The sequence below is a fragment of the Homalodisca vitripennis genome, chromosome 8 (genome assembly GCF_021130785.1).
Source record: "Homalodisca vitripennis isolate AUS2020 chromosome 8, UT_GWSS_2.1, whole genome shotgun sequence".
NCBI lineage: Eukaryota > Metazoa > Arthropoda > Insecta > Hemiptera > Cicadellidae > Homalodisca > Homalodisca vitripennis.
The window spans coordinates 69,424,349-69,452,236 of NC_060214.1; the positions used below are offsets into that span (position 1 = coordinate 69,424,349).

Genomic DNA, 27,888 nt, shown 5'->3' on the forward strand with positions numbered 1-27,888 from the left:
AAAATAAGTTATGTTTTAAATTTTAATTACAAACAAATAATAAATATAAGGATTACTGTTTTAAAATTTTGAATTATAGTGAATTTCACTATAGTGTGTTATTGATAAAAAAACTATGTAATTTTACTGTTCATAATGAGGAATAAAAAAACAGTTTTTTCCATGTGGAAAGTGTACTATAAATGTTGGAAAATATAAAGCAATTTTATGCAAAGGGAGATGCTGTAAATGGTATCACTCACAGTGTACCTCACTGACCAATGATGAATTAAAAGGAAATATAAAGGCAATGTAAAATGGAAAAAAACAATGTGATTCCTGCATGTCTTATGATGTTACTTAGGGAATAGAACAAGAAAATTAAGAATTAAATGCTGAGATAAGCCAAGAAACTTGAAACTCAAAATGGAATTATAAAATCTCTAAATGATGATCTCAATCAAGCAAATGAGGAGATACGAGAATTGAAAATGCATAAGGCACAACTTGTTTAATCTTAAAAAAAAGAGGAAAAAAAAATATAATAATGTTAGAGAGAAAAAAAATTAACGAACTCAATTCAGTTATTTTTAATTAAGAAACCTGTCTGGCCATTAATAAAAGGCAAGAAGGATAAACAATTAAGCCCAGTAACACACTCTACAACACACCGAATTTCCAAAGTAAAAAAGGAAAAATTCAAACACATAGCCTTCTGAAACATCAAATAGTGCATGAAGAAGTTGATATAAAACAATCGCTATGAAGTACTTGAGGATGGTGACGGCAGTGTTGATGAGGATTACGGCTTGACGAAGTAGAAGAAAAAATTAACACTGCTCATTCTGTTGCTAAATCTACTGATAAAAGAAATTTACTCATTCTGCGCTGATAGCCATGGTCGTGATTTAGCATGGCATCTGAATGCAGTGCAGGGAACACATGAGGCAGTAGGTTTTGTAAGACCTGGTGGACTTACTGAAGATATACTTAAAGTAATAAATGTAAAAGAAGATAACCTTAGTAAAAGTGATACTTTAGTTGTTGTTTGCGGAAGTAATGATGTGGCAAAAAAATGAAGCAGACAACTTTCTTGAGATTTTACATAAAAACTCTTAATGAAACAAAGGACACTAATGTAGTTTTAGTTAGACCTACCTATTAGATACGACTTGGCAAATTGGTCCTGCGTCAAACAAGGAAGTGGTAAAAACCAATAAGTGTCTTAAGGACTCAGTGAACAGTTCAGCAATGTTTCAGTTGGTGTAGAGCAAGTAATGCGGGGGTGAGACAGTTACATACACGACACGGACAACACCTTAACCACAAGGGTAAGATATGGTTATCTAATATGATAGCTGAGACAGTAGGCATCTTCACAGATGGGTATAATTAAAAACGTTCTCAGGGACCGATAGGAAGACCAGTCGCCTGCTCCCAGGAACCGAATTTCTCTGTTGGAAAACTACAGCCTTCTCCAAAACAACTGTCAATATTTTTAATATCAAGTAATTTCATGAGGCACTAGTACATCACCTACTTTTAAGTAATGATAGAATTATAGTATCTTGTCAGGAAATGTTAAATAAGATAAGAAATGGTCAAACTAATTATATTAAGAAAAATAAAGATGATGTAAAGTTGAAAAATTGTTCTGAAAAAATCAAATTTCACAAATTTACCATCAAAAATTGTCAATGCCTCTCTATTTAAAAATAAGTATTTTGGAAAATATTTGAATTGAATTTAAATTTAGGTTTTTTATGCCTTACTGAGTACTGGATGGAATATAATGAGATATGTACATACTCAATTAATGACTTAAAACATGTAACCAGTTATTGTCGAACTTCTAAGATCCACGGAGGTACAGTAAGTTTTTCTAGTTATGATCCAACACGTCTTAAAATAATGGATGACATCAATGGGGCTCTCTATTGAGCTAGATTGTGAAATTGCATGTGTCGAAATTTTGGAAGTTGAGCTTGTATTAGTAACTGTATATCGTAGTTGTAATGGTAATATTGAAATTTTCTTTGACATTCATGGAGAAAGTATTAAGTTACATAAATCGTTTAAATAAGCAATGTGTTATATGTGGTGATTTTTAAACATGAATTTTCTGGGCTATGAATGATAAAAATGCAGTAAACTTTGTAAATCTCTGTTTATGTATGGAATTAAAAGGAACAGTTCTTGAGCCTACTAGACAGGTCTCAGATGCCTGGATAATATTTTTACTTCTCTTGATAATAATTATACAACGATTGTAGTTAATAAGCATGTCAGTGATCACCTTGCACAAGTTTTTACATATTCTTTTGAGGTTGATCTTGAAAGTAATTTTTGTGATAAGAGTTTTAAAACTGTAACTAAAATAACTGAAGCAGGCATTAGAGAATTTAAATATTATTTATTGAAAGAAAATTGGAAAGGAAGTATTTATGGCAGACGATGTTAATGTTGGCTTTCAGTACATTTGTACATATTCTAAAATATTACTTTGATATATGCTTTGTAAGTATTGTGAAAAATAGAACAAAGAATAAAAAAATAGATAGGAAGTGTCATTGGTACAATTCTGAGCTTCAAAGTATCAAAGATAGATTACATAGATATTCTCTACCATTTTTCAAAAGAAACAAATATTGCATGGTACAAAAAAATGAATATAATACCTTGAAAAACATGTACAGAAGTAAAATTAAAGAGGCAAAAAAAAGCATGCAAATACTAGTTTTAATAAATAATGCCAAAAAAATAAAACAAGGGCATTGTGGAGTATTGTAAATAGAAAAATAAAAAGTGTACTACAAAGGAAAGTGTAAATAATTATTTTAAGCCTGATGATTTTTAATGGAATTTTTTATAAATGTTGCCAAAGAATATGTAAATGTGAACCAAAATAATTATAGTTTTAAGTATTATTTAAGTCAGAAAATTGTGCCTCATGATACAAGCTGTTTTATTTTTAGAGGTATAACAGAGTGTGATATTTTAGATATAATTAAAACAATTAGCTCCTAAAATAGCATGGATCATTTTGGTATGACGAATTGTTTAGTTAAACAAACAATAACTTATTTTGTAACACCATTGACTGTTTTAATTAATAATTGTTTAAATTTAGGAATATTTCCTGATGTTTTAAAAATCACCAAAGTTCATCCTATTTTTAAAAAAGGTAAAAGGAATGAAATAGGGAAATTACAGGCCAGTTGCTATTGTGCCGGTTTTGTCTAAGGTCATGGAATTTAGTCATATGTAAACAGTTTATTACAATTTTTGGAAAATGGAACATCTGCTTTGTAGAGAACAATTTGGATTCCGAAAAGGGTTATCAACAGCTCAAGCTGTTTATTTCTTGGTTGATACGGTTCTAGACTGTTATGAAAAGAAAGACTTTGCTGCTATAACTTTCTGTGACCTTAGCAAAGCTTTTGAACCGAGTGTCTCATAACATTTTGATTAAAAAACTAGAACATTATAATATTAAGGGGATAGCTTTAGATGTACTTAGCTCTTACTTAAAGAATAGATCTCAATATGTAGTAGTAGAAAAAGATATATCTCTGTGTAAACCATAACCTGTGGAGTCCCACAGGGCTCTGTTTTGGGCCTTTGGCTGTTTTTTAATTGCATGTGAATGATTTGAGTGTAAATGTACCTGCAAATATTGTTTTATATGCTGATGATACCAACTATAGTAACTACAAATAAAGATTATAACAAACTCTTAGAAGACTACAAATTGAATATTAATCTTGTAGAGAACTGGCTCACTGCCAACAACTTGATTCTAAATAATGATAAGACCACTACTGTAATATTTAGCCTCAGAGGAAGATTCCTAATGAGACACAAAAAGATATATTTCCAAAATTTTTTAGGTTTGACTTTTGATCCTAATTTAAATTGGTATCAGCAAATTGTAGGGGATTAAAAGTAAACTAAGTAAAAGTGTTTTTGCAAAATTAAACGTTTATGTGGTGAACTTGAGGAGAAAGCTCTTATACAATCTTATTTCGGACTTTTTCACTGTCACTTAAATTATGGTTTGATTGTTTGGGGCTCTTTCTCCTTACGCAAATGAAGTATTCATCATCCAAAAAAAAGTTTGTCAGAATATTGGCAGGAGTCAATAAATATCATAGTTGCAGAGAACTTTTTAAACGTTTTAGAATTTTGACATTATTTTCTTTATATATACAACAATGCCTACTTTACCTCCGAGCTAATTTAGAAAAAGTAAACCTAAGGAAAAATGTTTCACAATTATGAAAACAAGAAGTCGTAACAATATCAAACTTACCTCAAACTAGACTAGCTAAAACCGACAAAAGCCCAATGATGATGGCTATTAGACTATACAATAAGTTACCATTGGATATAAGGATGCTAAGTGATATGGAATTTAAAGCTAAACTAAATTATTTTCTATGTAAAAAGATCATTCTATTCAGTGGAAGAGTACATCTCAACAGTGTGGACAAAACAAGACTTTTTAGAAATATTCATTGTATTACAAAAGTTGTAAACATTGTATTGACGGTGCCAATGTATTTGTGTGGAATATTTTCTGGCAGAATAAAATTCTTATTCTTATTCTTAATCAACGAGTCTGCTAACCAAGGATCCGTGGTATCCACAAAATTGCTACTGCAAATAAAATTCTTCTTAGAGGGAAGTGCAATTATTCCCCAAAAACAAAAAATTCACAGTAAGCCCGAGCCAATGTCATGTCATGTTGAATACGTCCCTTCCCTTTGTACACACTGCCTGTTGCTACTACCAATTGAAAGATTAAGTGAGATCTTCGGACTGGTGTGGTCGCCAATGTTAATAGAAATATGACCAAATTTGATCATTTATAGCAGAAGTAAAAGTCGTTTAGTTGAGTAATAAATAAAGTAATCCACTATTCTGTAGCAGTGTGGTATGAGCGCAGCCTGAGTGCCTGTGAGGCCACGGACAAGCCACGCACCATGAGTCTGGACCTGGAGCCACACAAGGACCCCCGCTGGAGCCGACGTCATCCCCCCACCACTGTCATGCTCGTGTGGCTGGAGAGCTATGAGGATCACCTACACTTCCCTGCTGGTCAGTTAATTCCCGGGAACAATTTTAATACTTAACGTATCCCTGAAAAACGTCCAAGTGGGTTTTTAAAACTACATTTCAACCTCTTTTTTTCCTTCTACAGCAGAGATGATGGCGTACACTACCACAGGGTTGGAAACCCAGACGGGGCCCAAGGCCCAGGACTGCTTCGTTATCTTCCTGCATGCCCTCAACAGTGGCCTCCTCAGAGTAAAACTGCAGGGCCCCACTGGCAGGTTAGTGATGCCCAACAAACCAATTGTTACAATAAAGTTCTTCTATTAAATACTATCAAATTATGTTGTCCTCCAAACTGTGTATTAGAGAAAGCATTGTGATTCACTGAAATATCAACTTTTGGTTTTCATTGATGTTACTTTATAGGTACATTTTATGTGAGCTTAGGCCACAACGAAAGAAACAGGTTAATTTTAATCAAATTCGTTGCCTCCTAGTTGATTTGTTGAATACCATGTTATCCTTTTTTTAATACATTTTAAATATTTACAATCTATTACGTATAAGCAAAATTTAGTAAGGCGTACTGCATCTCTCGAGGTACTCATAAAAAAGGCATTCTATGTCCAGTTTTATGTTAACTATGAAACTGTTATAAAAACTGTATGAATGGTCTGATTACAATAAAATTTTATATTAATTGTAATTAATAAATATTTGCAGAGAGCCGTATAATGTGTTTTATTGTGTAATATTTATTTAGTGTTGTGTAAGATAAGTGATAAATCATAATTCTTAACTATAAAGTAAGATAAAATTTATGATTTTATTTTTATTATTATTCTCTTTTTCTAGCTTCTGGTAAAAAATGCAGTTTAAATTTTGTTGCCTTTTTTTTAACAATTTTACCACATTTAAAAAAAAATGTTCGTATACATCTGGAGTCTAAAATGATATCCCAATGTAGACTGTTCAGAAATATATGGAAAGTATCATATATTATTTGTTATTACTTATGTAATAACAAATAATATTATGTAGGGACAGAGTGGCCTTCTCGGCGACATCGCTTCCTTTTGGGAGGCAGAAAATAAGAACCGATTGTCATAATATCTAATTTTCACAGTATATCAGAAAAATATGTTTTTGGTAATAATGTAGTTATTTATGTACCCGGTAATAGTGGCCTCTGGATAATACCAAAGTACATTTTCTTTAAATGTCCAGGTAACTTATTGTAAAATTTTAATCCTTCATAATTTGGTGTATTTTCAAATAATGTTAATTAGTGAACATGGAAGTTATACTGATGTTCATGATGGATAATCAGTTTAAATTTAGGCAACCATGAATAAAAATGGAACAATTGTACATGACGGAATGGTTCAAATTTACAGCTCTCTACAACTGTTTTTTATACAAAGCTATCTGTTGAAGAACAACATAGTTCTTATATATCTCCTTTGAATTTAAAAACCAGAAAAAATAACTGAACTACTTCCCCATATTTGAATTCCATACTGTGCTAATGAATAAAAGTAAGCTTAATAAACTGCAATTTTAGTCTTATTTAACATTTGAACTTTTTACAATGAATTAAAAATTGTAGCAAATGTTTGCTTATTATCTGTACTAATAATGAGAGAATGCCAGAGGCAGGAATAATAGTTTGATACTTGACAGGATGAGTATAGCAACTCCACTGGTTGATGGAATGGTCATCAGCCGTCGGGTGGTTGGATCACTTGTTCGCCAGACGGCCCTTAATATTTGCCGTAGACGCAGACTCGATAACGACAGGTTAGTAATTGTATCTTTATATCGGTACCAGTAGGTATACAGTTAAGTGAAATTACCATGTAGAATGATGTTTTGGGAAAGTTTTAAATGGATCAATAAAGGAGGAATATAAGAGTGACACTGAACACTGAATAAAGGTGACAAAATTCTGGATCCAGTATATATTAGAAGCTTTTGTGATTATTCCTCTTATTAATAAAGTCTTTATTGTATAAACATAATTTTATACTGAAGTGTTCTATTTTAAATTGCATATCCTAATCCTAATAATATTATAAATGAAAAAGTGCCTTTGTTTGTTCATTTTGCTTTCATATGTAAACTATTCAACCTAGTGTACTGAAATTTTACATGGACATTCTTACGGTCCTTTGGATGAATCTATAGGCCTATTCTTATTCCAAAAATCGCCTCACTACGCCGCACTGGTGTTTTAAAGTAGCGAAAAATCCCATCTTGGCATGTAAAGTTGTGAAATATTAATTGAAAGAGTTTGCCAACTGGAATCAACTATTCTGTGCAAATATTGTATTATGGCAGCACAACGTAATGTTTAATTAATTTAACCACTATTTTTTTGTCGTGGCAAGAACTCAACATCGGCATCAGAAATATAATTCACTTGAACCAGCAGTGGTCATACATGTGCAACGCTTATTTAACATATTTTCTTGAAGTGCCAAGAAGGCAAACTCAACATTGGTGTTGGAAAAATAACTCACTTGAACCAGTAGGGCTCATACGGGTACAGCACCTACAAAATTGTGTGCAAAGCTGCGGATAACTGCTATTAATATTATAAATGCGAAAGTGCCTTTGTTTGTTTGTTTCGCTTTCACATATAAACTATTCAACTGGTTTTACTGAAAATTTACATTCTTATGGTCCTTGGTATGAATATTTTCTATTTTTTTCTGACAATTCCTCTGGGCTGTGCCTCACTGGCCTTTAAAGTAGCAAGAAGTCCCGTCTTAGCTGTCTTAGCTCTAAAGTTGTGAAATATTAATTGAAACATCCTGTCAAATTTAATCAACTGTTCTGTGTTGTTGTTTTGTGACAGCACAACCACGTGTTTAATTAATTTAACCACTATTTTCAATTTTTTTATAGTGTATACATTCTCTAAGAAGTAACCATTAGTTCTCACGCCATTTTTAGATTTCAGTGATTAGGTAAGTACTCGTTTACTGTAAAAAACGTCGTAAAACTTATATGTCATGGTCAAAATTTGATTCCAAAGACTCCCTTTGAAACAGTCGGCAAAAACTATGCTAGATGAAAGTTCACTGGACTAAGCTTTTGAACTAAAGTATCAATTCCAGTTCTAAAATATTTTTCAGTTTATAAAGAAACAATCACATAAATAGTATCATTGCTAACCTACTTTAAACTGAACATTTTTAGCAAATATTAAGTATTGCATAAAAAAAAACGAAGTTACTAACTTTTACTATAGATTTAAAGACTGTTACAAAAACCCATTTGGTTGTCTTCTGACAGAAGTAGGCTTCTCTGATCTGTGTATGTATATATATTTTCTTAATAAGGAAAAAGCAAAATCAACTATGGGACAAAAATACTAAGACCAGAGTAAATTACAATGGCTATAAATATACACTTTACAACATATTTTCTTGATCGTGGCAAGAAGGCAAACTCAACATTTGCGTCAGAAATATAATTCACTTAAACCAGAAGTGCTCATACAGGTGCAAAACCTATGAAATTGTGTGCGAAGCTGCGGGTAACTGCTAGTAAAATAAATAAAAATATTGATAAATGATTGATATATATTAATTGATTCTGGTGATTTTGGTTATATTAATAGAATTGAGAGCCAAAAAGTAATTTGACTTATTTATGACAGTCTTAATGTGTCTAGAACGCTAATAAATTATTGTTACTATAAAATGTATGTTAATTTGGAAAAATGTTAAAAATTATCTTGCATAATCGTCTAATATAGAAATCCTATTTCAAAGAATGTTAAACCTAATTTGTATTATAACGATAGTGATTGTTTATAAGGTATTAGTTATAACTTACGAAGAATTTGAACATCACTCCAAAAGAATTAGTGCAAAATTGAGCTTGGAATAAATTTATGTATACATGCGATTTTTGCAGCAGCACCTTTTTTGCATAATGGTGCAGTTTTTCTACAGGTATGCTGGTTTATTGTAGGGAGAGTGGGTGGCTACATAGTCTAAGACTGAGTCTGAGTTACGGATAGCATGGGTTAAAGGTCTGCCCAGATGTTTTATCAGTCCTATCTTACCTATCCACCTTGTATTGCACCGACTTTTTAGGAGGGATTTAGGGTAATTTGCTTCTTAAGTTTCCCATGCAAATTTGTATGGAAATGGGCAAGGTAAGGAATTTGGTCTTTCCTTAAAAATAAGTCAGTCGGAGTAGATTTTGCACTAGGATTATTGTAAACAACCTTGCAAGTGCAACAGCTGACCCATGTTTTTGAATGAGTTTTAATATAAGAAATTGATTCTATAACAATGTTCTATACATTTATAAATACAATATTAAAAACAAAGAGGAATGTTTAAGAACAAGAATGACTGTTTTGTTATTGAAGAAACAATTTGTGTTAATGTGTGTTCTCTTCTGTTCCAGCTACCAGCCACCCCATGTCCGCAGACGGATGAAGGTGCAGGAACTTGTGTCCAAGTACCGCTGTGAGTTGACCCAGTCAGAGTTGCTCACCTACCTGTTGACAGACGCACCTTGACCTCTGATCTCACGGCGGCGCAGACTGTGATAACCGAGCCGAGCACTGAGCTCCTGGCACTTTTTGGGAAGTGGAATCAATCTATCGTTCTCTTTTGTAATTCTTGGATGAAGAACATTTAAGTGACCTCTTGAATGGACACCTCCACTATTGATTTTAGCATATCCGATATATTGTTCAATGAGAAATATGCGATACGCAGTGTTTGTAATAAGCATTGATAGTAAACATAGCTATCACCTCAAATTGCACAGTATTATTGTGTTGTATAGATTTTGTCCACTGGGGCAATGTGTGCAAGACTTGCAAATGCAAGGTGGCGAGTTTGATCGTACTGCAAGATTTGGGTACTCTCTCTCCTGAGGTTAGTTGATGTAAAAGGCTATAATACTGTTGAGAAGGGCTATGTTAAAAAATACCGTAAAATATATCAAGCCAACTGAGTTAGGCCAAACTGTTTTCATTTCTCTCTTTGCTGTTATTGTGAATTCTGAAATGATAATATTGTACTTATTTTAGCCTTATAATCTTGCCTATCAAGTTGTACAGGCATTCAGAGTTCAAGGATATCTCTTTATCCCTTGATCTGCTTAATTTACAGGTCAATTGTACTTCTTGTGATATCTTGAGAGATGTTCTCTTAGGAGAAGAAGCTTAGAAATTGTACTTAATCTGAAAAGGACCTTTGCGCTGATTCCAGAGTGATATGGGATTCTGGAAGGGTAAGGTTGGGGTTAGAGGCTGCCTCCTAACCGAAATCCATGAGGTAGGTTTTGGGTATTAATCTGTCATGTCTCCATGGAAGAAGGTGAGGCCAGCTCTGTACATACCTCTCCAGTCAAAGCAGACAGGGGGTGGCTCGTCCTGTTTAGGCAAGCAACTGCCTTTAACACAGAGAGCTCCCCCACCAACTCCAACAGTCATCCTTTGTAGCAGGCTAGACTTATCGATTTACCCTTGTACCTTCATATCTTTGCAAGATATTTGCAGTTAATGATTTGTTGCTCCTGGACATCCATAGGGATCTTTAAAAAATGTATAAATGTTTTTTACACAGAATTTTCTAAAACATTTGTCGATAAACTTCTGTTTTGTTTGATTGGCGTAACAAAAAAGAAAACAATTATATGGTTTTTAACTACAAACCTTGAATGAAAAATTATGTAAATTGGTTTGGACCTTAGCCTTAATTTATCATTCTCCATTCTGTAATAAGAATAACTGACTCACTTTAGAGGCAGATTGGATTGTGTTAGATGAATCTGTTTTTGTCTGAAAGTATCCTTCAATATACATTTATCAGTATTAAACTATCTATTTTTGTAAAATTGAACACACTTTAAAGTTCTTTAAAGGTTTTAAAAATTTGTTTTAGTGTTGTTCTTAACTACTATCTGAACCATTTTGTTCTGATGTAAACACATGTCCTTTAATGTTATATCATGTGTTTGTTTTTATTTATTGTTTTACAAATTAACTGTACAATTTTAATCCTAAGTTTATATTAATGTAATGTTTTATATTTTCATTTGTCATTTTAAATTGTATTGTAATTTTGTAAATATTCTCGATTTATTTTAGCTAATTAAGTTTCTAATAATGATAACCAATCCAAATACTATAATGAAAGGAATTTATATATTTTTAACTTATTTAAAAATTAGTTTGATTTTTCAAACAATTTGTTAAAAGTTTAATTGCCTAAATCTAAATAATAAGAATATTTTGTTATTAATGTTTATCTAATGTAGAAATTATTTATTTTCAATCATGTTTTGTACTTCAGATATATAATTATTTATTTAAAAATAAAACAATATTATTAACATGTTGTTTTATTGTTTGTGCCATACTTTATTTTTAAATGCCTTATGTACAGTTTGTTGTGCATTGAATCTGATCTTATTCAGGTGTCTATTATTATGTATAAAAAAATGAAGTAGATTGCATTTACATAATATATTTAACCTGCCATAGCTTGTATTTGCGTGTTAGATTCAATCTAACATATATTTGAAAAATAATTTACGTATATTTGAAATATTTAGCAATACCACTTGCAAATTAACTTTCTTTGTCCTAAATTAAGTAATAACACCCAATATAACAAAATAGTGACATAATTGATGGTCTTTACACAACAAATTACTCAAAATACATAAATAAGCTAAACTAAATGTGTAACAATAAAGATTGCATAATATCTGAAAGCTTGTTATATTTTATGATAGTATTTAAAAAGGACTCATTACAGTGTCCATTCATAGATTTTGTCATTAACCACAAATCAATAGGAGAGTAGAGCATGTTACTTGCATACATCACCACACATTCATTAATGATAGAGCGTACAAGGCACTGCCGGCAGGACTTTACGTTCTCATTTGAGGACGTAATTCAACTGCTTACACAAGGACGAAAAGTCCTGCTGGCAGGACCGTTCTTGGTCCCATTAGAAAGAGGGAAATGTAACGAATTAGCACATGCAAGTCTGAAGTTGGTAGCTCTGACCGTTCAGAAATGGCGGTGATTATAGGAAAGGGTGACCGTGTGTATGTTTTCGCTACTTATTTTGATACTCTAAATAGTGGAAATGCATGGAGTCGCTCGTTATTTGGTAGTAGTTATGATACCACTAAGTGTAATGGTACTGTAATTAAAGTGACGTGTAGTTGTGCAACAGTTCTGAGGGACATTGACAAAAACACAACTAGATGTTTGCTAAAAGACTTGTTCTCGAGTGATGGTCAAGCTGTAATCGCTGCCGGTGTGACGCCTGCTGCCAGCGCCGCTATAGGCCTACCCCGCCAGCTCATATCACCTGCAACGCTATCAGGTAAGAGAAAACTTTTCGCTTTCTACCATTATTAATAGTTGATAAATTAAAACTGGGTTTCTTAGTATATTTTGGTTGTACTTGAATAGTAAAGGTATTCATTACCAGGATAGTTTCAAAGGGGACAAGTATAGATGACGGACTTTTGGCACACGTAAAACTCGTAATATTTGTCACATTAAAAGTTCGGATAAATGTTTGTTTATTATTAAAAAGGCATCATCTGAAACGATTTCTTTGTTTCAGATGATGTCCAGAAAAGTAAAAGGAGGAAGACTACCGTTCAACTGACCAGTGCTGAAAACAGTTCGTCGTCATCATCATCCGATGAATCTAATGATGAAGATGAAGACCTTGATAGCGGATCAAACAATATTATTGATTTACCTGCAGATGCAGAGGTAATCTATAATAATTCAAACTTAGTTTTAGTTAATGACACTGAGTGGGACTTTGGTAAACATGTAAATATTGATCAATTCAAGGACCATCAATACAAACCTCGTTTTCACTTGCTCAATACTAATCGAGAAATTCTATCCCTCAATGAAATGGATTTTTGGCTAATTTTTTTCCCCATTGATGATATAAACCATATTTTAGTTTGTTCAAATGCTCATTTGAGGGATAGAAGAAAACCAATTTCGAGACATGAGTTTTTCAAGTCAATTGGTATTTTGTACGCCATGAGTATAAATATGTTAGGGGTCCGCCGCAACTACTGGTCTACGGAAACCGACGGCCTCTTTCCTGCTCCAGCTTTTGGTTCTAGGTTTGGGATTGGTCTGCATCGTTTTGAAGAAATTTTAATGGCAATGGCATTTGCCATGCCTGAAGATAAAAGGAATGGAGATAGGTGGTATCAAGTTAGGCCTCTCATCAACATGTACGTAACACATTGGAGGCAGAGTTTTTCCCCAGGTTTCAAATTAGCTGTAGATGAATCCATGTTTGCTTGGTACGGGAAAGGCAACTACCGTGAAAATGGCATGCCTGCTGTGATGAAAATTAAAAGGAAACCTAAAGGAGTTGGTTGTGAAGTAAAAACTATTTGTGATAGCACATCAAGAATCATGATTGGGTTGGAAATCAATGAGGGGAAAGAAGAAATGAAAAATAAAAATGGCAAAAGGACTTTGGTGCCGAAACTGCAACAACGCTACGATTGACTGAACCGTGGCATGGAACTGGTCGAATAGTTGTAGGAGATTCTTGGTTTTCTTCTGTAAAGACCAGTATTCAGTTAAAGGAAAGAGGTTTGTATTTTTTAGGGATGGTTAAAACCGCCTATAGAAACTATCCTCTGAAGCAAACTGTCCTGAGGTGCCCTAAGGAAAAGGGGTCTTTTATATCAGCTACAGCAAGCTCGGAAAATGTAGATCTTATTTGTGTAGGATGGAGAGACCGTAAGGTTCATACGTTTGTAGGTACCTGCTCTACAACTTTACCTGGAAAACCATGTACAAAAAAAAGATATGATGACGACGGAAAACCTTACACCAAAGAAGTAGCACGTCCAAAACTAGTAGAAGATTACTTCATGGGAGCTCCTGCCATAGACATACATAACCACATTCGCCAAGATGGACTAGCACTAGAAACGGTGTGGCAAACTCAACAGTGGCATCATAGAATGTTTGCTTGTATATTTGGTATTATGGAAACTAATGCCTTTTTAGCATATAACCTTCACAGACCTGCCCTTGAAAAGAAGTCTCACACAGACTTCACTAAGGGACTAGCCTTGCAATTAATAAAAAACCAATTTGGCCTTCCACCAGAAACAAGACCTGCAGAACCTTTGTTAATCGATGAAGTGAATTTACCTGTGGAGGTAATCTCGCACGTCCTTGTTAACCTTTCTAAAGAAGACAAACGGAAGCGAGTTCAAAGGAAGTGTCTAATCTGCTCGAGAGTGCACGGAAAGCAAATGAAAGCAAGCTACTTTTGCAAGAAATGCGGACCTAATGCTGTCATGTGTAGCCCACAAACTGGCAGAGATTGTTTTGAATACCATATAAAAAATGGTATACCCTTACGTCGTAAGAACTAGATATGTATTGAAAAAGATGACTATGTAGCTATCAAGATAGAAATCATACTTTTTTGAATTTAGTTCTTTGAGATAGCTAAACATATTAGAAAATAAGTCCCAAGATTTTCAATATCTTTCCTAAGTATATGAATACATAATGAATTTTACTAATTAGTTGAAATACTTAATAAAGTTTTCTTGGGTAGATCTTAATTTTTACTACTTATTCTATACTTTTAATTTATTCATGTATTCTCTCTCTGTTGTGTAACGGAACAAGTTTATACTTCGTATGTTTATACATTTATTTTACATTTATAAAATAGATTACAAGGCAGTTGTTGTATTAGTCAGTAAGAGTCATATTAAACAGTTTTACAAAATTTACAGTAGTTTATTGTTCGCCCAACACCATATCTGAAGTATTACTGCCACTAATGCGCTCTGGTTACCAAAAGTACTGCCGGAAGGACGCGTCCTGCTGGAAGGACAGTTCAAACATTCGCCATAAGTGCCTTAAGTCCTGCTGGCAGGACGCAACGCTGCGTACAAAAGTACTTCCGGAAGGTCCTTCCAGCAGGACGTGGGACTGTACGCTCTATCATTAAAGGAGGTCTGGGTGGTCTCATAATACAACAAAAACAGCATACATAGTAAATTAAACTAAAGAAAAAGATAGTAGTTAAAAACAAACTAATAAATAGGCTACAGCGTGCAACAAAAAGGTTGGACTGGCTATGTATTTTCAGATTCTAAGCTAAAAATGAAGAATAATTTTTTCCTATTTCAATTTTGTTTAGCAGCTGTACACCAGTTTCCTTTTTTTTATTAAAACAATTTTTTCTTCTTTGTTTACAATTGTTACTTAACTTGGTTAATGACACATGTCAAAAGGTCATGTCATACTGTGCTGCACTCCACCCTTGTTCATCACCAGGTCCAATTAAACCCCTAAAAAAGGGATAGGCTTCGCCATTTTCAGAAATACTCCGTCCCAACTCTGACCATTGCGGTTGCTGAAGGATCTCTGCAAATCCTTGCAGTGAATTAGGCACTGGTGGAAAATTCTGACTGGTGACGGTACAGAGAACATCTGACTTGAGGGAAGCCGATCCTTACTGCAGCGCGGGGAAATTTATAAAAGTTACGCCATACAATAAGAAAGCAGAATAATCAGCAGAGTTTTAATTAATTAAAATGATATACTTTACATTAGGTAATCATAGTGTACGTATACTAGTCAAATTACGGTACGGGTCTTCACAAAACACTCAGCCAATTTTTGTAAATAATGATTATAATCACTGTTTATTTAATTGGTACACGATTTGCCGATAAGCAGCCCTTCATGAAAAGGCACACTTCACAGTGGTCTGACAGTGGAAAAAAACCACCATTTACTTAGTTACTTTTAAATATTCTATACTTTTATCTAAAGGATGTACAGAGAAAAAATTTCAATTGTTTTAATTTGCAATGATCTAGGTTTGAGATTTGTTTCAAACTTGTAAAGTCAGACATGTCAAAAGTATTGAAAATGTGAATTTTACACGCCTACTTGGAACATTACTACTTTCGATTGAATGGAACATTGTCATTAAATTCCATGAGGACATAAAATAACTTTGATTTTGAACACAACACAGTTATATTTGTGATATCTTATAAATAAAAATATATTGCAAAGTGTGTTGGTAAGCGCAAATCTCTAGAACGGCTGGACCAACTCGGTTAATTCTTTTTGTAAAATGTCCATTGAAATCCGAGGAAGGTTTTTATGAAGCAAAATATAAAAAAAGTTACCTGGAATATTTTGAAATTCAGAAAAAATTTAGTTTTTACGTTTCATAATCCAAATTAAACTGGCACTAAACAGCTGTTCACACCTTCAGTTTTATGTCGACTGGCTGAAACATCTGTTTACATTTAAATTTAATCAAATATTAAGTAAACAGTGCTTGATCAGTAGTGTAATGCAGATAGTAAATAAAAAGTTAATATCAAAATTATACTCCAGTCTCCAGGTGATGAATTTAAATGATGTAATGCATTTTATATATTATTTAAACACTGTTATAAAACCAACCTTAGTGACCAAAGTCATGAATGTTTTCACATACGTTACTTTAAACTGGTGGGCTTCCTTGACATTGTGATATGGCATTTTAACAATGGCTTATGGGAAAACAGAGAAATTAATACTAACATGCTTCAACAAAAAACATTTATTTTGTAATGTTGCGTAACCTTAATAAGGATATCTCCCTTATACCGAAAGTACATAGTAAATGGGTAGGACTTATCCCTAGGCCGTAATAGGCTTCTCAGTTCTACTTATGTGTATATGCTTTTTAAGTAATGATGTAAGGAAGTAAGTACTCAATGTTTAATAAATGAACGGACAATTTACTATAATTTTCATGTTCTAACAAGTGGTTAGTGGTACTGACCACCATGCATTTAGGGTAGACCTAACCTATTGTAAAGATTGAAACATTTATTATTTTTCTGAACTATTTTGTTATGAATCGTGAATTGATCACGGGATACCTAGAATCAATCCCTAGTGATTCAGATTGTGATCAATCCAATGACACAGATGAAGATTCTACGTAGTATCCTGATGAAAAAACTTCCAAAAGAGGAAAACCAGTTTTTTTACCTTCATCTTCAGATAAATCAGAACAGGTGGAGTCTCTAGTACATATTCTATCCAACCATGATAGACATATTGTAATAGCCAAATTTTTAGTTGGTCCATTCCTACAAAAACCTACTCTCGCTAGAATAAGACGGGTGGGCCTAAAGAAATAAATTCACTAAGAATTTTGGAAGAATTGTTACTTGACAGTCTGATTTCCCCATCTGACACTATAGTTAGGTACGTAGATAATAAGATATCAACACGACCTGGTCTTAACTCATTCTTAGCCTCTGATTCTTATGAGTTACAAAAGACAGTGTGCTGTTTTGATTTACCTGGAACACCACTTGTATCAGATACAACTTACTCTCCAACCTTCAGCCATGCCAGGGCCATCATCTACTCCGGGTCACCCTACTAAAAGACAGCGATATTCTAACACAGAGTCAATTCTCATAAGCCAGGACAGCCCTGCTTCAAACAACCAAGAGAATAGGAGTACCTGCACTTAAATGGAATAAAAATAAAAGGCAGAGAACTGCCATTCCTGATTTTGAGTCAAGTTCAGGACTTGCTGATAATATTAAGAATCTACCAAATAAGTCACCCGCATCTTTATTTGGTCTGTATTTTTCACAAAGACCTAGTTGATCATATTGTCTTCCATACAAACTTGTATGCTACTCAGCAAGAGACAAACAAAACATTCCAAGCTGTAGCAGAAGATGAAATATGTTTATTCATTGGAATGAACATATATGGGGATGAAAAGGCTTCCCAGTTATCGTGATTATTGGTCATCTGCTCCGGACTTCCACGATTCCTATATTTGTGAGGTAATGACTGTAAATAGATTTGGGTGTATCCTAACCATTATACATTTTAATGACAACGTGTTACGGCTTGAACGTGGAGGAAACAACTATGATAATCTGTATAAAATTAGGCCAGTGCTTGACTATCTCTCAATATCCTTCATGGATCATTACGAACCCCAAAAAAGCTTGTTGTTGATGAGCCAATGGTCAAATTTAATGGCTGAAGTAGCCTAAAGCAATATACATATTAAAAACAAGCCAATCAAGCAAGAATTTAAAATTTGGAAACCAGAAACCACAAGGGTGACCAGAAAGGTTACAACACAACAACCTCTGTTTTCAAATTTATACTGGAAAACAAACTGACAGTATTGAATTTGGGCTTTGGTCCTGAGTCATTCTAGATTTGTGCAACAATTTTACTGGCAAATATCATATGTTGTTTGTTGATGATTTCTTTACTAGTCCTGCACTACTTATCAGATTAAAGGAAACCCAAATTTTTGTCTGTGGAATGGTAAAGAAAAATATGCCTCAACTAGCAAAAGATAAGAAACTTAAAAGGGGAGAGTTTGATTGGAGACAGTGTGATTATGGTCTTACAAAGTTTAAGTGGAACAAGTCTGTTCATTTGCTTTTTAACTATCATGACCCTTTAGACACAGTAACAGTTTAAAGAAGAGAGAGAGAGAGAATCATCTTTATTCTATAAATATACAATACATTAAATGTATATGAACAGCATCAATACTAATACTAAAATATGAGTTTATAAACCTAACTTAAAACTAATATTTACATTTTTAATACTTTGATTGTGTTTAAACTATTGCCTCAAATACTTTCTGCCTTTTCTTGCTAGTTAGAGGAGCACCAGTTCATATTGACTCGTGCATCTAGATTCTCACATGCTACCCCGTGTCGTGAGAACAGTGACAAACTATCTGTTGGTCAAAAGATCAAGGTTGTGACTCGGCAAGCTGTCATGAAAATGGAGTTTAAATGTTGAGAAAAACAGTGTTGGTGCAAGGTACTCACCCAGCTGAAGTAATGCTGTACTGTGGTTTTGCTCACTGGACAAGAAGGAAAAGAGTGGGGTTTTAGCAGGTAAATTTTAAAACAGCCAACAAACCCTGCAAGTACTAGAGTGAAGGGAATTGGAGCCTCCAGTGTACTTAGTAGTAAATTACTTATGCTTGCCCCTAAACAAGTTCTTAACTCCAGCCAGAAACCTCTTACAGCCTAGATGTCCTTTTTGTGGATTTGCAATACATTCGACTATATGGCTCTGCCCGAAGGGTTTTCAGAATTTCAAAGTTAGTCTTATAAGAGTATTTTGTATGCAATAAAAATGATCTATATATAGATCTACAGTCAGTCATATATTCTAAAACATTGGTTATGTGAAGTGATGGTGTGATATTTTACCTATAATAAATCATAAGTAAGTACTGCATAGGTTAAGTTGAAATAGCATATAATAATTCCAAAAATTTAACATTAATTCAGTTAAGAACTTTTGTGTAGTTAAGAATTGAAATTGTCTACTTAGAAATTCAAAATTGTGTATGGGGCAATTAATTCCATATGGGTCAAAAAATTTGGGACATGCTGTAGACATGCCTTTAGGCAGTGACCAGGGAGCGCATTTGATTATAAAAGTAATTTATATTAAACTAAAAATAAGTATATAAATAAACCTTAGAGGATCTGACAGAACGTAATGAGAGTCTTTCCAACCATTCCAATAAAGTTACTTCACTTTTGTTTCTACATCATACGATACCATGTCATAATTACCTTTATTTTAGACCTTTTAACCCTAAATTTACTAGAAGTTCTTCCTGAACCAAGAAGAAATTCTGTATCAAGTTTAAAAGTCTCTTAGGACCTATATATGAACAATTATTGCACAGATAGGTAATTACACGATTTTAAGAAGGACCTGTGAAGTACTTAACAAACAAACCGAACAACAAGAGCCTATGGAGCGAAAAACAGAAAAATGCCTCAATGTGAATTTTGTGTAACTGTGTGAAAAAAATACCAAAACCAATCAAATCTTAAACACTTTTGATATGTAGTGTAAACAAAGCCCATACTATGGATGTAACAAATTTGTTTAAGAACTTTTGTTTAATAATAAACTTAAATGCAAAAGCCAGTAAAATATTGATTTTATTTGATGAACTCCTGTCAAGGGATTTATAATATGTTTTATTTTGTATGCTGCATTTAAAATCTTAACATTTATAATATATTTTCTCCTTAAATACTGATGGTTTCTTTCTAGATTACTTTGCAAAATGCATAGTTGGTTGTGTTCTGTATTCTTTATTAATAATTACAATCTACTTTGATGTAAATAGATGATGCTTAATTGTGAATTTTGTCAGACAGTCTGTTCGAGAAAAATACCAAAACCATTCAAATCTTAAACATATTTGGTATGTAGGGTAAACAAAAACCCATACTACAGATGTAACAAGATTTTTTATTAGAAGTTTTGTTTAATAATGCTCTTAAACTAAAAAGCCAGTACAATTTTGATTTTACTTGAGGAACTTCTGTCAAGAGGTTAATAATTTGTTTTATTTTGTACACAGCATCTAAAATCTCTAAATATTTACAAGATATTTTCTCCTCAAGTACTGTTGATGTCTTTCTAGATTACTTTGATCTAAATAGATGAAATTTTTGCCTAAAGGATATTGAAACAAATCCTAGGTTGTGGTAAATATGTGTATGATTACATTTGAACAGCATTAGATAGACCAGATCATATGTTCAAGCTCTTAAATGAAGACCACAGAAAAATCGTAGAACAAAACAAACCCTATTTTGAAGAAAACTGTAAAGGCATATATACTACTATCCGATAATATTTCAAAGCTTTCGCCAAAATCACATTGCATATAGATTTGATATATACTTTTTAAAAATGACAACAGCATTCATTGCTTTTCTCTGGAAGAACACTGTAAGCAGTTATGGATGTTTAATTGAAATAACATCTTTTATCAATGATTTAATATAACCACTCTTAGTCTACTCCAATGTGAAAAGCTTTACAACTTTATTGAACGAATTCCAAGTAACACTAAGATGGGTTCACATGAATTTAGATCAAAATCTGTTAAACATTTTTTGAACTTAGTTCCAATGCCATGCTAAGTTGACTACACACTTTTTGATAACTGATCAAAACTATACTTTAAAATTAATTATAGAAACTACAAGTAGTTACCCGCGGCTTCACACACAATTTCCTACTGGAAAACAGGGAAATTGTGGGCATATTACTTTCTAAACATTCCTGAGATAAGTGATAATCAGCAGTGTTTTGAGGCCATGAAGTCGGAGAGAGTGAAATAGTTTTTATAAGGACCAGTGAAACAACTGAAATTTGTCTCAATTATTTTAATTATTATTGATTGAATAGGTAAAGAGTATTCAGTAACAATTAAACTATTTTAGACCTTTGTAGAGGAATCTTAAAGTCAAAGTCCTTAGTTTTTTATCTAGTGTACTTGTGATGTAATAAAAATGGTAAGGTTCTATGTAGTTTTTAGAAAATGGAAGAAGGCATATTTTGGGTTCATATTACTAGTTTTTATGGTTAAGAGCTTTAGATGTTAGAAGTGAAATCACCAATAGATTTTATTTTAGGCATGTGCACTTCTGATTCACATGGATTATATCAGGTTACAGTTTGTATTGTTCTGAAAGCGTCCATCGGTCAAAGAGCATATACTTACGACCCTTGTAAAATTTTTCTGAACTAAGGTATTTATAGTGCCTTAGTTGAGTTTGCTTTGTTGCCCCAATCAAGAAAACATACACACACAGTTCTAAGAAGCGTTCTTCTGTCAAAATCAAAAACAACTAAGATGTGTTTTATAACCATTTCAAATTTGTAGTCAAAGTGAGACAGAAACTTTGTCTTTTGATATCTGCATTACACTACTGAACAAGTACTGCATATTTAATGTTTGCTAAAAGGTACGTTAAAAGTATATTTTTACTAAACAGCCAATTTTATTATCTGAAGAAATATTACAATTAATAAGAGTGTATTCTGTTACTTTGAAGCTTACTCTATGGTTTGAAGATTATAAAACAGATGCATATTTAAAATTAGAACTAAATTAATTTAACATATAATAGATTTGCCATAATAGAATGTTTACATAGAACAGTTGATTACATTTAACAGGTGATTTCAATTAATTAATAACATGTGATTGCACTAAAGCATTTCTTATGGGAAATTTCCCAAATTTCCCCAACTTTAGAGACCAGTGAGGCGGAACCCTGAGAGAAATGCCCTTTCTTGGTGAGCCTCTTGGACATAAGATAAACCTATGTATACCAATTTTCATTGCTCTATAATGGTTTTTGCTGGGCGCTAATGAATCAGTCAGGACATCTATTTTTATACATAAAGAGTATCACAGAACTCTCTACCAAAATTTTCAGGTATTATTTCTGGACCAAAGAGTAACCAAAAAGTCAATAATTACCAAAATAAACACCATTTTGTTTTTTCACTTAATAATTTTTTATTTGAGAATGGTTTATAATGTGTTGAAATTTGGTCTGTAGCTTTATAACCTAAAGGACTAATTACAGAAAAAAATTAGGTTTTTTAAAAGCTTTATTTTTAAGATGGCGGCTCTCTTAAATCTTTAAATTTAAATATCTTAAAAATGACATACAATAAAAAAAGTCACCGTTATTACATTTTAGCTAGGCAATTTAATTACAAATACAACGATACCAAGTTTTAAAATATCAGTTGATAAATAAGGGGGATAATGTGCTTTTAAAACACTGAGTACTAAACATTATCCACTGTCATAATGTGACAGAACTGTTGTGAGCCATAATAATCAGCCGTTCTAATCAGTTGATTATAACATTACATTTTAACCTGTGGTCATAATATCCTTACCTATTGAACCATTTAGGTTTCTTCTTATTAAAAAATAAGAAAATAAAGATGTTTATAATGTTCAAAAATAATAAATTTATTTACACAGGACTTCAAGTGAATTTACAACAGTTTTTGTATTATATAGAGTACAAAATAATTTTGAATTAAAGGCCAATTTCTGCTGCTGGAACAATTTCAGTCCAATATTCAACAATCTATGTTTCTACAGCCAGTTTGATTGCACAACTAGAATTGTGTAACTATAGTTTGTCCTCAATTCGAGTTTGTACTTTTTTAATTAAAAGTTTTATTAGCAGCTGTATTTTCATAAAAATATTATTTTTGTACATTATAAACATCTTTATTTTCTTATTTTTTAATAAAGGTAAGGTAAGGATATTATGACCACAGGTCAAAATGTAATATTATAATCAGCTGATTAGAACAGCTAAAATTAAAACAGCTGATTGTTGTGGCTAACAAATAGTGCTATCACATATTGTCAGTGGATATTGTTAAGTGCTATTGTAAAAGGGCATTATCTTATTTATTTATCATTTGATTTTCTTGAACTTGATATCGTTGGATTTTTAATTAAATTGTTTAACTAACATGTAATAATGGTGACTTTTTTTATCATACAGTATGTCATTTTTAAGGTATTTACATTTAAATATTTTAGTAAGCCGCCACTTCGGAAAAATTAAATTTTTTCTTTAATTAGACCTTTGGTAATAAAGCATAAGTGAAAAAAATAAATAGTAGGTAGCAATTTAGGTAATTATTGAGTTTTCAAAAGTTGTAATAAAATATTTTGGTTAGTTTTAGCTCCAAGAATGATACTTGAAAATATCTATATATATATATAAATATAAGTAAATTATCAATGAGAATTAATTCCTACGATTACAACCATCACAATGTCATTTTGTACCCACATTCCAGACAAGATGAACACCCACCTTTAACATTGTGTTAGTCATGCAAGATCATGTTCCCATCTAACCTTTTTAGGGAGTCAGTCTGCACTATCGTTGTTTGGCTGAAGTTTAGTTAGGATACCTTCCCTACTACAACTATGTGATATGGACTTGATTGCATCAAGCATACATTACATAGTTCTTCAATTATAAAATGGATCTTAGTGTATTACTTTGTCAATACTGATTATAAAAGTTGTTTTTAGTTAAATTTACCTTTATTTTTACTAAAAAGTTCAAAACAGTTTTATAAGACTTTTATCAAATTGAAAAAAATAATGTATTAAACATAATCTACTTTGTAATTATTGTTTTTCATGTTGTGTGTGTGATGTAAACATTATTTTATGCTAAGTGTTATTCAGGGATTATTCAAACATGTTCTCTGACACTACTCAGTATTCAGATTGAGTGAGACTAGGCTGAGTTAGCAACGCTTTTAAACAATCCATTCCACAATCAGCAAGGTTGGAGCAGTTTGTGTTAATCTATTTCAACTGAGCAGTTTGTGTTCATTTATTTCAACTAGATGTCACCTGACCTGTGTTATACATACTAATTATTGGTAAAATATCTAAAAGCATATGGAAATTACGTCCCTAAATTACGTAATGCACTAAAATCAGTCTTTTAAGATCCCTCCCTCCCCCCTCGTAACGACTTGTAATGATAAAATTAACAGAATGGTGTGTAACACTGTTGAAAACCCTCCTCCTCCTCTGGAGCATTACTACAAGTTCATTCAATCAGTAATTCAAGTCCAATATGGAGTCTTACAAGTTTTGAAGTATTCCAATGTCTAGGAGAATTCAATGGCATTGGTTTGTTTGTTTTTTTTTATTCAGTGGTTTTTTAACATTCCAATGCCTGGAGAACAACAAATTTTGTTTCTTTGCATAAGTGTAACACAATGTTTTCTAGTTGTTTGTGTTTACAAACAGAAATAAGTTTTGTTCTTGGATTATAACACCACTAGAAATGTGAAATTTTTCAAGTTTTGCTTGATGTTCTTTGTTTACAACACCAATGTATTTAAAAAAATTCTTATTTATAATATAGCTGGATTTGCAATATATTATGAATTAGGTAGGTCAAGTGAAAAACATTTTCAAAATATGTAACATATATTTTATATGGTACAGTATTACACGTAGAAAACTTCATTACACTATTACAAGAACTGAGTTAAGTACAATGTAAGTACAGATACCTAGAGGCCTCTAGACAATTACATCATTATACAGTATAAAAACACAACAGGAGATCTATCCTAGAGCAATAAATAATTACTGGAAAAGTAGTTCTTAATAAAATCGTCCATCCGACTTAATACTGTTAAAACTGACCACATTATAGCATTTATTCCTTCCACTTCACAAACAACATGGCACTATACCAAAACTAAGTGAATAAATAATTTATAACCATACAAACTGCATTACTGACAAGTGAAAATTGGCTAGAACAAGTTTAAAAAATTAAAGAAAATTTCTTTTTAACATAGGTGAAAAATATTCCATCAAATGAAAATGAAATAAACTTAAATATAATTTTGAAATGGAAGCCTGCATAAAATTTCATTGAACATAAATAAAGTAGTACAAAGAAAATATTTAAAAAAAACACACAATATTGGCTAAGACACCTGGCAAGACACTTTTTACATTACCAAGTTTACAATATTTAAAAAAGTTTTTAAGAATTTTTCTCTAAATGGAATGTTTTTAACCACCTAAACAGCAAAACACACTTCTTGAGATCAAAAAGACCATTGCGTCAACATGACCGCTCTTTGGAGATTCCACCGCGGGCCAAGTCTAAATGCGTGAAGGTATCACAAGTCAGTCGGGGGCGGGACTAGAGTGTGGGGGCTGCTGGACTGGGGTGCAGGGGCTAGGAGGTCAGGGCGAGAGGGGTGGTAGGGGGTGGGCTCCTCTCTTCTGCTCCGGTGTTGACCTGCTCCAGGACTCTGATCAGCTGGTCCAGACCGAACAGGAAGCCCTCCTCGTGGTTGCCGGGGCTCCAAGTGCTGCGGTGGTTAACGGTCAGGTTCTCGGGAACTGGCCTCGTCTTGGCGAAGTCTATCAGCCACGCGCCGACCTTGCTGTCGTCGTACATCAGCAACAGACTGCTCCCGACCACCTCGTGCTGCCTGAAGTATTTGGAGGTCTCCAGTTTGGTCCTGATATCGTTGAGTCTCGCCACTAGCCTCTGTCTAACATCCTCACGGTTGCCCAGAAACAGCGAGATGGCATCCAACACTTGTGCATCACTCTTGACACACTTGAGGTCCGTCACTGGGGGCGACCCTCGGAACTGGAATCAGAGCAATCTTTTTAAGAGTGTGCACTCAATAAAATTCAGTTCTAGTGAATGAAGAAAAGGCAGTTACCAAAAATAAATTTATATAGATAAATGAAACATATTAAACAAATTTTTACACTTATACAAAATATGTAATGAATTAGTGGCTCACCTTCATCGCTTCAATCCGGAAGCCATGACTGCACGTAGAGCTTTGTTCTTCCCGGAATTGCATATATCGCAATTTGGTCACAGCCTTCATTTCGTGCTCTTCCGGTGTCGGCGCGTCTGGATCCAATGCTACCATCTGGACAAGAACACACTCTCTTAGCATCATTCAAGTATAGTAAACTTTTATTGCCATTAAAAGTCTTATCTCACAAGCAATGTTTTTGATAGTTGCAAAAACTAATAAAACTACATTTACTTTTAAAGTATGTCTTTTGAATGTATACAGAAGGGGCATTTAAAAATTATAGAAATAACCGCATGTTTACAAAACTGAATATTATTACTTTACAATGTAATCCCCATTAGAATTGATTCACTATTCCAATGAATAGTTAGCTTTTTTATACCAGCATCAAAGAGGTCTTTGGAATTCTCTATAAATTGTTTAACATAGTTTTTGTTTTGAATCTCTTTAAGAGATTATGAAAGATAAAGTAAACGATTATGGAAATGATGGATTATAACCTACCTTTCTATAAAGGTCCTCGCGTGCCTTGTTGTTCTGCACCTCGTCCTCCAGGAAGGTCCTGGTGCCCATCTTGATGTCCATGACGTGAGGGTCTCTGAAGGAGTGTAGGAGATCCTCCAGCTCGATGAAGGTTTGACCTCCGTAGCTCACCTCTCTGAGGTAACGGGGCGTTACGTCCTGCAGGGCAGGCTCCATGGCTAGGGCCTCGTACACGGCACGTTCCGTACCACCGGCGCACTTCTTCCAGATCGTGCCTGGGCCAGCTGGGGCGAAGGCGTCTGGGTGTCCGCTGAGCTGGAACCACTGGCCTGGTCCGGTGCCATTGTGCCCCGGAGAGGTACCAGTACCCTGTCGCAGGAGAACGTCACTCGCAGGTGCTGTCAGCTCCAAAGCGTTCTGCAAACACAACCAATAGATCAGACATTATAGGACGGTACCCACCACTATGTGGCCATAATCATGTAAATTATCAACTATGGGAAGTCATCCAAGCTAAATTATATTGAAAAATAATTGAAAAAATCCTAGAAATTTATATCATTTGTTGAGATAATCTTTATTCTAAGTTTGAAAAAATTACCGCAGTAACAATAAATAATTCCGTTAAGATTGATTTTAAAATAAGATTCTATGATTTTATTCCTGAACTTTTAATCTGTGGATATTGATTTTTCAAGATTACCTTAGTATTTGCATCTAATAACAACGAAAAATCCGACTTACCAGGGCTAAGAATTTGAGAAGCGAATGTTCTTCATCCCTTTTTCTCACTTTTTTCGTGCAAGCAGACGGTGAAACGGTCCGCCTGGTTTCACTGGATTGCTGGAACAAAAAAATAATAAAATAAAATAAAACTGTATAAATAACTGCCATTATTTTGTATCACTGGGAAGTTCATGTATTAGTTAGGGGTCTTTTCATTAATACATCATACAACAACAAGAGCATAGAAAGGCCTTGATAATTCATGAAACTAATAAAACATTCCAAGTGTTCATTATTAATAATCCGGGACGAAGAGAAATGAGCTGCGATATATAAGATGACAGCTGCTA

The 27,888-nt window shown here is 33.3% G+C and overlaps 2 protein-coding genes across 18 annotated transcripts in view; one reads left to right on the forward strand and one right to left on the reverse strand.

The window, feature by feature from the left end:
* The window catches only part of LOC124367694 (ral GTPase-activating protein subunit beta), a 101,226-nt gene extending 91,400 nt beyond the window's left edge, over nucleotides 1-9,826 (forward strand). For 11 of the 13 annotated variants that reach the window (XM_046824729.1, XM_046824731.1, XM_046824736.1 and 8 more), the window contains 4 exons: nucleotides 4,909-5,079; nucleotides 5,183-5,315; nucleotides 6,721-6,837; nucleotides 9,466-9,826. In XM_046824729.1, coding sequence (XP_046680685.1) covers nucleotides 4,909-5,079; nucleotides 5,183-5,315; nucleotides 6,721-6,837; nucleotides 9,466-9,580 — 536 coding nt within the window. In that variant the 3' untranslated portion in view covers nucleotides 9,581-9,826. The remainder of the gene's footprint in view (nucleotides 1-4,908; nucleotides 5,080-5,182; nucleotides 5,316-6,720; nucleotides 6,838-9,465) is intronic. The other 2 variants (XM_046824730.1, XM_046824742.1) reach the window with 1 other exon arrangement.
* Nucleotides 9,827-24,934: 15,108 nt separating this feature from the next.
* LOC124367696 (inositol-trisphosphate 3-kinase homolog) overlaps nucleotides 24,935-27,888 on the reverse strand; it is a 255,077-nt gene continuing 252,123 nt past the window's right edge. For all 5 annotated transcript variants that reach the window (XM_046824745.1, XM_046824746.1, XM_046824747.1 and 2 more), the window contains 4 exons: nucleotides 27,557-27,655; nucleotides 26,834-27,229; nucleotides 26,306-26,440; nucleotides 24,935-26,145 (listed from right to left, as the gene is read on the reverse strand). In XM_046824745.1, the coding sequence (XP_046680701.1) occupies nucleotides 25,723-26,145; nucleotides 26,306-26,440; nucleotides 26,834-27,229; nucleotides 27,557-27,655 (1,053 nt within the window). In that variant the 3' untranslated portion in view covers nucleotides 24,935-25,722. The remainder of the gene's footprint in view (nucleotides 26,146-26,305; nucleotides 26,441-26,833; nucleotides 27,230-27,556; nucleotides 27,656-27,888) is intronic.